The sequence below is a fragment of the Xyrauchen texanus genome, chromosome 14 (genome assembly GCF_025860055.1).
Source record: "Xyrauchen texanus isolate HMW12.3.18 chromosome 14, RBS_HiC_50CHRs, whole genome shotgun sequence".
In the NCBI taxonomy this organism is placed as follows: Eukaryota; Metazoa; Chordata; class Actinopteri; order Cypriniformes; family Catostomidae; genus Xyrauchen; species Xyrauchen texanus.
The window spans coordinates 42,817,767-42,830,224 of NC_068289.1; the positions used below are offsets into that span (position 1 = coordinate 42,817,767).

General features: G+C 36.1%; 1 protein-coding gene across 1 annotated transcript; it reads left to right on the forward strand.

Moving 5' to 3' along the window:
- LOC127655053 (actin-related protein 2/3 complex subunit 2-B-like) lies at positions 1–12,458 on the forward strand. Its single transcript, XM_052142649.1, has 10 exons — positions 1–207; positions 1,621–1,655; positions 1,914–2,026; positions 5,295–5,340; positions 5,435–5,621; positions 6,245–6,338; positions 7,952–8,078; positions 10,221–10,321; positions 11,749–11,849; positions 12,101–12,458. Exons 1-10 carry the CDS (start codon positions 134–136, stop codon positions 12,120–12,122), a joined length of 900 nt encoding a protein of 299 aa, XP_051998609.1. The 5' UTR covers positions 1–133; the 3' UTR covers positions 12,123–12,458.

Here is a 12,458-nt window from a genome sequence, read left to right on the forward strand (position 1 = left end):
GGTCTTACGATTCAATGCGGAAGCGGGCAAAGGGCAGGAAAACCAAATCGACTTCAGTAGAATTGTGGAAAATCAGCATTTAATACTATTTTTTATTATTTTGTATCTCCATTTATCATTTATTTAAATCATCATGATTTTGTTGGAAATCAACAATCGGATCATAGAGGAGACTCTAGCCCTCAAATTCGACTGTGTGAGCAACGGGTAAGATCATCTTCCTGTTTGAGCGAAAACTCATATAAAATATATAATGTATAATGCAAGCATGCTTTGAAAGAGTCATATCTTCTTATGCATGGATTTAATAACATGGAATGCATACAGTAGTGCTTGATTGCATCTGTTCGGTCAGATATATTGTTGAATGTCCATGTTTTAATAAATGGGCATCCTGTATGGGGTGTGTCAAACTAGACAGCTTACATAGAAAAACCTAATTTATATGCGTGGGGTCGACGTTCCTATTGATTACTGAAACATTCGGAAGGCTCGTGGTTAATTTTGACCATTGACGTGATCTTTAGAAAGATTTGGTGACTGAAGGGATACTAACTATGCAAATTAGACAGAACTCCTTTCAAGCCCGTCTATGCATGATGTGAAAAAAAGCATCGCAGATACTTCGTAAACTTCTCCCCGCCTTCAGTTTGGTTCGAGCATTTCAATTTGCGCGTGCCTGGAACTGCCACGCACGCGCGCTGTACCTCGAGAGTCGCTCGATATCATCAACGGATATTAACACAAATAAGTTAGGATTGTGATTTAATTAAATAGCCCATAAGTTTATTTAAAGGAATTGTTCACCCAAAATTAAAATATTGTAATTATTCACTCACCTCAATCGTCGTTCAAAAACCATCTGGTATTTTGTCACGCAGCTCTTTTCTGTACAACTACAGTTCATAGTGATTGACTGACCCTGTCAATTTACTAAAAAAAGATATCATAAAAATTGATTTGTGTGCTATATTCCAAGTCTTCTGAAGACATACTATACCTTTTGGTGAGGAAAATTCCGGAATTTAAATCAGTATTTACTGAAAGTTTTCAGTTTCGGTGGCGCTCTCAATTCTCATTCGCACTTGTGTACAAATCAAAAATGGAACTCAAAAGTCTGAATACACGGTCTGTATCTGCAAAGGAATAATGATTTTTGGTAAATAATGATTTATACAATGCTATCGCATCAAAGACAAAATATAAAGTTGTGTGGACTACATTTATTGAGGATTTATGGGGGATTTTTTTGGAGCTTGATAGACATGGTCACTAAAAACTGCCATTGTACGGAAAAGAGCTGCATAAAGTTTCTCCAGACATTTTAGTTTTGTGTTCTGTGGGGGAAAAAATAACAGCATACAGATTTGGAATGACATGAGGATGAGAAAATAATGACAGAAATGTATTTTTTTACCTCTAATTCTTTCATATATTCATGTCTGCAAAATAATTTGAGTATCGTGATAGCTGAGATTGTCCTCAGTCTTATCCTTTATTTAAAGTGCAAGGCAAATAAAAAAGACTTTGATTTTCTTATCACTCTGCCCAGCCTTGCAGCAATGTTTTCCTGTTCACAGACCACATTGTTTTACAACATTATTGCCTTTTTTTATTCAGGAACAAGCCTGACGCAGTAGATGTTACATTTGCAGGTATGTTATAAATATTAATGACCTCAGCAGTAAGCATAAGTCTTCTAATAATTCTTTTTTTACCTTATAATAATATAAGTTGACCAAATAGTTGGTCCAGGTGATACAGATAGTGTTACAGTTTTTTATATTTTTCTATGACCACTTTTCTGCTTTCAAATCCATTTGAAAGGAAGTTACATTAACAGTAATGTTTATTTTGCACATATTAAAGCAATATGTTAACTGACATGAGATGTGGTGTTGCTTTTGATATAGACTTTGATGGTGTGCTCTACCACATCTCAAACCCCAATGGAGACAAAACCAAAATCATGGTCAGCATTTCTCTGAAGTTCTTCAAGGAGCTTCAGGAGCATGGAGCCAATGAGGTATGACAAAGCACGAAAGCTCTCAAGCACATGTCTGGGGCACCTGCGGTCTCTGCGGACCTGCTGGATGGTCCGTTGCTATGTTGGGGAAAAAAGTTTACACTTAAAATGCACAAGTCTCTGAATACATAATTGTTTGAAAGCTTAGAATCTGAACTTTTCATAGATAACCATCAATTTTGCATTTATGTTACATAAAATCACAAAATAAGGCCTGAAAATATTCACATTACAAAGTAGAAATATTTATATAAATAGAAAAGTCTTTCAAATAGCACTTAAATAGACAAATACTATATCAAATGAAAGCTCTCATTCAGGAATGCGACTGTACAGTTGAACATTTTTCAAAAGAATCACAAAGTGAAATATGAGGAAGACATCAATAAGAACGTCTCTTTTATGCGCAATCACTGTTGCTGTAAGCCCCTAATAGCTAAAAATGAGAGCCATTTTTTACTTGTCTGTGGGCTTGCTTGTGTGAATAATACAATGGTATATCTTAGATGTCCAGAACAAAATATGCAGTCCAGCAGGAAATGTATGCCAAACAAATCATCCGAAATATGTTATCGACTACTGATGATTAAATGTTATAAATCATCGCAAAGGGGCTTTCTAATGAGACTTCGATTGAGCTTCTAGTCCACTTGGAGGCCGAGATATTCAACGAAACAATCAGGGTGATGCATGAACTGAAAATTAGACTGAATGTCTATGGACAAGCACATATGTGAGGGCACATATGTTTGGGCAGGCGGCAGCCCAAAAATGCTGAGATGAAGAGGTTAAAATATAAGGTGGTTATTTATGCATTTGTTCTACTGCATTTATTTTATGCTGATTTAAATAAGAAACAAAAACAGGCACAGTATTTCTTTACTCATCTAATGCGAATCTCAATTTAGAATAATGGGAAATACCATCAACAACAACAAAAGTAAATAAGGTAAAAGCCCAGATGATGTACATTAATTATAATTTTGGGAAGGGGTTCTAAAAATAAGTCCATAATTTTCTCCTATGAAAATATAATCGCATAATGTTTTCCATTAGACAAGTTAAAGTAAGATTCATCCCTTTACACTGTCAATTTTGAGCTGGCACATTAAATTAGCCATTTTTACCTGGACGTCTTCTGTGTGAAATACTACTGAGCATTTGGGTTAGTGTGTTGCAAAATTCTGGTTTTTGTGACATTTATAGTGCGTAAACTGTAATTCCCGTTTGTGCTTCCACTTACAAAAATTACAGTCTAGTCTTCTTAATGACAGATGTGATGCAATAAAATTGCTGAAAAGCCCCTTTGTTATTTTGCATCATTCTTTCATACTTTTCTTGAGTCCTGTCCTAGGATCATTCTAGATGATTCAGTCCAGGGTGTTCGTATAAAATTGCCATGTAGGGGACTAAATGTCTTCTGTGGTTTCATTGTGAAACAGGAAGTGTCTGGTATTCACTTAGGATGGAGGAAGTCACATGTTTAAAAAAAGAAACATTGGTTGCTGTATAGAAAACTAAGTGTTCAACAAATACAGAGTTGGTGTTCGCATCAGCTGAGTGACCATCCCCCTATCATTCACTCACTTAATTATGATGATGGTTCTGAACATGTGGTTTTGTACAGTACAGTGCCACCTCTTGCATTCAGTATTAAAGGTGAGATTAAGAGGGAAACTATAGTTCACTTTTCTAGTTGAGTACTTGGTGGAAAATTAGTGTATGCCTAGTCTATTACTCATACACATCACTAGTGTAGGTATAGGCCATCGTATGCATACTGAAGCTGTTGCAATGCTCCAAGTCACTAAATGTGAGTTTAGGACAAGCTTGTAATGGGTGTTGAGGTTGTGGCTTTCCCCTTGCCAATGCAAATGAATATTCAAAGTATGTTCCAACCCCATTCAGCCGTTGACTTGCAAGGATTACCATTGCAAATCAAATGAATCGCCAGTGCAAATCAGAAATGGCCACCAACTTCCTATTTGCTCATATCATCCACACTGATCTCCGTGACATAAAATGAAGTAAAATGACTCTGTTTGTTGAATCTTGCCTATGCAGACTAACACAGGTGACAGCAGACCAAATACACAATGCGGACAAGGCATCTTAAAATTCCAGGAATGAAACGAGCCTGTGCATGTCATTTTATTCTCTAGTAGTTGACAAGAAATACTTTTTGGAAAGTTGTATTGCAGTGTGACATGCTGCACTCCATCAAAACCTAGGCTATTTTTAAAAGCATTTTATTTTTTATAATTATGCAGCATTTATGACTGCATATTTTAGAGACTACATGGAATGTCACACTACCGGAAAATGTAAAATGAAGTAGTGAAGGCAAAACGGTATTTGAAGGGATAGTTCACCCAAAAGTGAAAATTCTCTCATTTACTAGCCCTCATACCATCCCAGATGTGTATTACTTTCTTTCTGCCGACCATAAATGAAATTTTTTAGAAGAATATATCAGCTCTGTATGTCCATACATTGCAAGTGTATGGTGACCAAAACTTTGAAGCTCCAAAAAGCACATTAAGGCAGCATAAATGTAATCTGGAAGACTCCAGTGGTTTAATCCATGTCTTCTGAAGCGCTCCAGTCGGAACAGACCTATATATATATATATATATATATATATAGTTTTCACTGTACATTTTGCCATAGGCACTATCATGATTTCAAGCTTCAATACACTTCATTGCACCATCAAGCTCTCTGCGCATTTGTCAAGCACAAGGAAGTGTAATCAAGCTTGAAATCACGATAGTGCCAAGAGACTGCTACAGTGAAAGTGACTTATATTCTCACCCCAAATTGCTGCCTTTATGTGCTTTTTTGAGCTTCAAAGTTTTGAACCCCATTCACTTGCATTGAATGGAACTACAGAACTGAGAACTATTCCTTTGAAGGTGAAGTGTATAATTTTCTCCTGTCACCGTTTAATATGCAGAGATTATAAATTAAAACAAAGTGTAAACACTGTGATGCTATCAAAACATTGCTCTGTTTGTTTGAGCATCCCCACCAGTCCAACACAAAAACATCGGTGTGAGTTTGGGGCGGGACTATTTGTGTTATCAACCAATGGCAGATATGAAGTGTATTAGGAAAAAAACTATAATTTTTATCATTTTGCAATGCCTTTTGGTGCCACAAAGTGGGACAGAAATTAAGCACTACACCTTTAAAAAAAATGATAATTAAAAATATTTTACATGAAAGTTTTCATCCTCAATTTTTATATCTATCCTTTTTATTTTAGTTGCTGAAGCGTGTTTATGGCAATTTGCTTGTGGCTCCAGAAGATGGTAGGTCATCAAACCACTGTCATTTCCATTATTGTGGTTTTTACTTTAAGAATTTTGCTTTTCAACATTTGACTGTTTTTGTTCCTCTCTGAAGGGTACAATATTTCCCTGCTCTTTGACCTGGACGCTCTTCCACCTAACAAAGACGAGATGGTTCACCAGGCAGGCATTCTGAAGAGGAACTGCTTTGCCTCCGTCTTTGAGAAGTACTTCAAATTCCAGGAGGAAGGTCGTGAGGGGGACAAGAGGGCTGTTGTCCATTACAGGGACGATGAGTCAATGTGAGCAACTTCATCAATCAACAGTTACAGATTAAAATTATTTCTTAATAGTAGGGATGCATCTAACATCTATTTTGATAATCGATTTATCTATATTATTGTATTTTATATGAAAAAAAAACCCGTCAGATTGTAACACAAAAACATATTTACACAATCAAGGAACATAAAGGGGTGCTATAGCGAGAGTAGTGTGAACTGTCTTCTACAATGAGTTTTCTCTTTCAAATCGACAACTGTCATGGTGGAGCAACACATTTAAAGAGAATATTGCTGAGCGAGTAAGTTAAATTCAATATATTCATATCAACTTACCTGAATAGTAACACATCCAGTTTAATGTTGCAGACTTTTGAAGGGAGCTCTATCGCCCTCTTGAGTCCCGAGGTTTGTTACCGCCACATTAACGCAAGAAAACACGATTTGCATGTTCAACCAATCGCCAAACGCGTACTTGTGTAATGCATGTTTCTAGCCTAAGATGTAGTGATTGAGCAGCACCGGTCCAACAGGAAAAGTGATTTTTATTGATTTGATTTTGCTGCTCTAATAAACACGAGCATGTTGGAAACACTGTTTTAATATCACATAACCTGATTTTGTTTTTCGCTCATTGATTTCAGGTATATCGAGGCAAAGAAAGACAGAGTGACTGTTGTCTTCAGCACAGTGTTCAAGGATGACGATGATGTCATCATCGGGAAGGTGTTCATGCAGGTTTGTTTTGTTGATTGTCAATACTGATAAACTGCAATCCAGTTTCCCTATAGAATATTTCCCATGTTCAAAGAGCATTCCTGACCATTTATGTATTTCCTTCAAAGTTATAATTTTGAAGCACGAGCCCTGTGGCTGTTTTGCTATTCAGTGATTGTATGTCATTGTTTTCCACAGAAATTACAAGGTTAAACCACTATCTGTCAAGTAACGTTGTCTTGTCTGTATTTACAGAATGAAATGCTCTGTAAGAGCTGTCATTTAAGCTGACCTAAGCTGAAGAGGTCATCTTCAACTTTTCTAAATGGGGTGGTGGGTTTATCTGTCTTGTACAAAGGTGTTAACATGGTCTTTTGGTTCTTTGATTAGTGACCTAGAAGTAGTGCAAAGTCTTTAAAGGAGTATTCTGGGTTTAATACAAGTTAAGTTTAATCAATAGCAGCATTTGTGGCATAATGTTGATTACCACAAAAATGCATTTTGTCTTGTACATCCTTATCTATGAAAAACGCAAAAATCAAGGTTACAGTGAGGCACTTACAACGTAAGTGAATGGGCCCATTCGCAAAGGTTAAAATATTCACTGTTTTAAATGTATAGCCACGAGATGTACACGATATGCTTGTTAACATGCTTTTAGTGTGAAAAAATAGTTTGTTAATGTTTCTATCCAATTTTAAAGTTTAATCCAATTTTAAACCTTTGATGGCATGACAATGTAACGCTGTGAACCCTAAAATGTCTGTAAAAACAACTATTAATAATACACGAGTTTCAACTGAAGAGTGAATGTGTGCGTTTATAAAATTACAAGCTTCAAATTTTCTTCTTTAAACCCGAGTTGAAATAATTTTTGGTTTTAATCAACATTATTCCACAAATGCAGTCAATTGAGCTTAATGTTTAATGAACCCGGAATATTCCTTTCATATTTTTTATTAATTTTACGTCATAGTGGGGTAGTGGTGGATCAGCGGTTGATGATCTGGGTTACTGACCAGAAGGTCGGGGTTCAAGCCCCAACACCACTAAGATGCCACTGTTGGGCGCTTGAGCAAAGCCCTTGATCCTATCTGCTCCATATCATGGCTGACCCTGCTGTCTGACCCCAGCATAGCTGGGATATGCGAAAAAAAAGTATTTCAATGTATAAGTGCAAAATGTTTGATATGTGACCTAAGAAAGGCTTCTAATATTGTTGTTTCTGTTTCAAAACTTTAACAACCCGACTTTATTTACAGGTCTAAATTAGATTTGTAATCCCATTTTTTTCAATGTGGCCTTTTGAACCACATTGCTATAGCGTACATACATACATACATGTGTGTATGTATGTATGTATGTATGTATGTATGTATATATATGTATATATACACACACACACTATAGCAAAATGTCTACTAGTTGACACATTTCTATCTCATAGTATACATCAAACCCCCCCAGCCCAAGAAAACAAAATTAGTCCAGGAAAACAAAATAATCACCTGCCCATCAAGATGTCAGCACATAGACAGAAGCACATTCTCCAGAAGTGACCACTAAACAGTTTGTCCTTTGATGGACAATGACAGCAATGGCTTATGGATTTATGAATGGTTCTGTGTCTGCAGGAGTTTAAAGAGGGACGGAGGGCCAGTCACACGGCCCCTCAGGTGCTGTTTAGTCACAGAGAGCCTCCTATGGAGCTGAAAGATACTGATGCAACAGTGGGAGACAATATTGGATACATAACTTTTGGTTTGTAAATGTTGTGTCTCAAAGTATTGATGGTTAATGATGCCAAACATTTGGGTTTTAACTAAATGCTTTGTCAAGTTTTTGGCATAATTTTGCTTTTAAATTTCTGAAATGTTGAAAACTGGGTGTGTTGCAATGCAATTCTTAGATTGCATCTTAAAGGGATAGTTCAACCTTAAATGAAAATTCTCTCATCATTTACTCACCCTCATGCCATCCCAGATGTGCATGACTTTCTTTCTTGTGCAGAACACAAATTAAGATTTTTAGAAGAACATATCTCAGCTCTGTAGGTCCATACAATGCAAGTAAATGGTGACTGAAAATGTAAAGCTCCAAAAAACACACAAAAGCAGCATATAAGTAAACTCTAAAACTCCAGTGCTTGAATCCATATCTTCAGAATTGATATAAGTGTGTGTGAGAAACAGATCAATATGTAAGCCCTTTTTTACTATAAATCTCCACTTTCAAACAGCCCTCCCAAGTGCTCTTTTCTCCTAAGAGTTCTTCTTTTGTTTTTGGCAATTAGCGGTCTTCGTGCATATTGCCACCTACTGGGCAGGGAAAATAATTTCTAGTACCGATGTACTTAAATATTTATTTGTTTCATCATATCACTTCTGAAGACATGGATTAAACCACTGGCGTCGTATGGATTACTTTTATGCTGCCTTTATGTGCTTTTTTGAGTTTCAAAGTTTTGGACCCTGTTGACTTGTGTTTTGTTGCATTGTTTGGACCTACAGAACTGAGATACTCTTTTAAAAATCTTTGCATTGAGCAGAAGAAAGAAAGTCATACACATCTAAAATGGAATGAATAAAAGATGAGAGAATTTTAATTTTTGGGAGAACTATTCCTTTAAATTGTGAAAATTTGTAATACACTTTTATCAGCCACAACTGCTGGTTGGAACAAAGTTAAGTGTAGACATTTGTCAGTTTTGTTTGATGTTTGCTGATGCCTTTTACTTTTGGCCTCTACAACCCAAAGGGTTGTACTGAACTGTTACAGGTGCAAAGTGTATTTGTGTTGCATTCAAGAGAGCAAACATCAGCTCTTTATGGCAGTTGCACAAAACTTAATGAAAAAAATAAATAAAAACTGACACGCCTTTTATTTTTTTTTATTTTTTTATAAAGCAAACAAAGTTTACCAGCACTCTGCTTCAGCTTTTGATGCAATTGAGAAGTTTGTAGCGTCATGCAATGTTTAGTTAGTTAGTTCTGTTTTTCATTTGGTCATAGTGTTGTACACGTTGGTGGCTGTGGTTTGCTTAGGATGTGTTATTGCATTAAAAACGGCTAGACTTAGTGCAACTAAATGAAGCAAAACAACTTTTTTCCAGTTGAACTTCTTTTAACTGGACATCATTTCTTAAAAACATGCTGGTCATGGTGCAAGACTTAAAGGGACAGTTCACCCATAAATTAAAATTCTCTCATCATTTACTCACCCTCATGCCATCCCAGATGTGTATGACTTTCTTTCTTGTGCAGAACACAAATTAAGATATTTAGAAGAATATTTCCGCTCTTTAGGTCCATACAATGCAAGTGAATGGTAACAAGAAATTTGAAGCTCAAAAAGCACATAAAGGCAGCATAAAATCCATAAGACTCCATATGTTCAATCCATGTCTTCTGAAGTGATCCAATCGGTTTTTGGTGAGAACAGACAAAAATATAACTTTTTATAAATCTTGATTTTAAGCTCGGTTACACTTCCTAGCACCATCAAGCACTGTGCATGCATCAAACACTAGGAAGTGTAATCATGCTTGAAATCATGATCTGCTTTTTGAAGCTTCATGGTTTTGGTCAACATTTACTTGCATTGTATGGGCTTCCAGAGCTGAAATATTCTTGTAAAAATCTTTGTTTGTGTTCTGCATAAGAAAGAAAGTCATTCACATCTGGGATGGCATGAGGGTGAGTAAATTATGAGAGAATTTTCATTTTGAAAAAAACAGCAGAACAGTTAAAAAATGGCACAGATGGATTTCAAAAACGCATACGGTGTGAACGGCCATAAGAACTGCAGTAAGAAATGTGGAGTTGTAGTAACTGAAATAGAAAGATTTAGATACAATTTTAAACATGTCCGATCCTAAAATTATTCTAAATAATTTCCCAACAGTGCTGTTCCCCCGACACACCAATGTCAACACCAGAGACAACACCATCAACCTCATCCACACCTTCAGAGACTATCTGCACTACCACATAAAGTGCTCCAAGGTGAGATTCTCCTCACAAACGCCTCTTTGCCCAGTTGATGCCAACAATCGAATGACTGTTTGCCTGTATTTACAAGAAGCTTTAAAGTGTGTCTCTTAGTTTGCATACTTGTAATTTAGTCATCTGTGGCTTTGTGTGATCAGATGAAACAAATCCGATAGGGCTTTTGTAGGCTTTGGAGAGAAACTCTATAGAGTTCATTTGTAATCTTAGGAATGTAGACTTTTTTATCAAGGGATGCAGAGATAAAAAATGTTAACAATCCATGAAGGTCTGGCTGCATTATTTACATTAAATACATGATGTACAGTGTTATTTAAAGTTGCAGTGTAAAATTGAATGTAACTTTGTGCTCTCTAGTGACATCTGTGGTTGAAACGTAAAATTGCAAGCAATTTACGGAAGAACAATTTACGTGAGTCGTGTTTCGGCACTGCTCTTCCTCATGATTTGAGCTTTGCCTTTGTGTGATCATGACTGGAGATATTGAAAGTCGGAGTCATAACGTGCTATTTGTTATGTTGTTATTATGTTATATGATTAAACATTTAAAACTGAAATAGTACTTTGATGAAGATAAACAACACTCATATTCACATATTTAGAGTGAATGAGTTTGACACATATAGCACTTTTCTAATATTTTAATTTATTAAACTTATAATATGATTTTTCAAGTATTTAATCTACTTTTAATGTTTGTACTGTACTACACTTATCAATTGAAGAGGTGATACTTGTAATATGGCTGAAACGATTTCAAGGGAAGACTTGTATATTTGTATATTATATTGTCTCCGTTAATAATGCAAGTGAACAGTAATACTACATTAGTATGTCTATGCAATGCACAGAATAACACTGAAACTCAAAGCATAAAACGAGGATTCAGCATAAAAGTAATCCATATGACCATATGTTTCTATCCATGTCTTCTGAAGCGATTAATATAGGTGTGTGTGAGAAACTGTTCAATATTTAAGTCCTTTATTACTATTAGTCTCCACTTTCACATTCTCCTGTTGTTTTTGGCAATTCGCATTCTTTGCGCATATTGCTTACCTACTGAGCAGGAAGAACAATTTTTACCCACGCCTATCATATCACTTCTGAAGATATGGATTAAATCACCGGAGTCTTATGAATTACTTTTATGCTGCCTTTTTGTGCTTTTTGGACCTTCAAAGTTTTGGTCACATTCACTTGCATTGTATGGACCTACAGAACTGGGATATTCTTCTAAAAATCTTTGAGTTCAATGATGAATTTTTGAGTGAACTGAACTATTGGTTTGCTGCCAGTGTTGTGTTGTATGGCAACGTTTATGTAACAAACACTGTACACAAGCTGCATGGGATTGGTTTTTGGTATTGCTATCGGTGTATCTCTACTTGTCCTGCTCACATGTGTGATTTGTCCTCTGTTAGGCCTACATCCACACTCGTATGAGATCCAAGACCTCTGACTTCCTCAAGGTGCTGAACCGAGCTCGCCCGGACGCTGAGAAGAAAGAGATGAAAACTATGTCGTAAGTGCTGTTTTCACAATTTTTAACTTTGTACATTATATCCTGGTTTTTCTGAAATCACACAAACAATTTGATTCATAAATATACTGCACTTTTGTGTAAACTTTATCATGAGGCTTTTTCCAAAAATATGAACTCGATATGAATTGCATTAAATCATTCGACAGTAGTCATTTGAGATGTTTTTAACCCACTTATTGCATTGTTTTGGTCTGGGAAATTTGAAACTAACTCACACATGGTCTGTCTAGGGGCAAGACCTTCTCTCGTTAAGGACATGATGCGCAGTCTGACCACATGACCCCACAAGACCACGATGAGACATCCTTAGGCATTATCCACCTCTAGCCAGTGCTGTCAGTTCTCCATCTGAAATTTGCACCTCAACGGGGACAAAATAAATTCTTGCTTCTTTGCATTTATTTGATAAATGTTATTATTAGTTTGTTGGATAAACATTTTTGATACGGTCTTGTTATATTGCTTAGGACTCTCTGTTGTCTGACAGTGTTTTATTGGCATTAGTCATGCAATATTTTCCCTTCCTCTTTTGCCGCCTTTGTGCATCTAAATTTGACATCATAAAATAAACCCGTCTTCTATACAACA

Coding starts and splice junctions, on each gene's coding strand:
- LOC127655053 (XM_052142649.1), top strand. CDS start 134: ATGATTTTGTTGGAAATCAACAATCGGATCATAGAGGAGACTCTAGCC. Junction 2,027..5,294: donor AGGAGCATGGAGCCAATGAG/GTATGACAAAGC, acceptor TTTTTATTTTAG/TTGCTGAAGCGTGTTTATGG. Junction 11,850..12,100: donor AAAGAGATGAAAACTATGTC/GTAAGTGCTGTT, acceptor TGGTCTGTCTAG/GGGCAAGACCTTCTCTCGTT.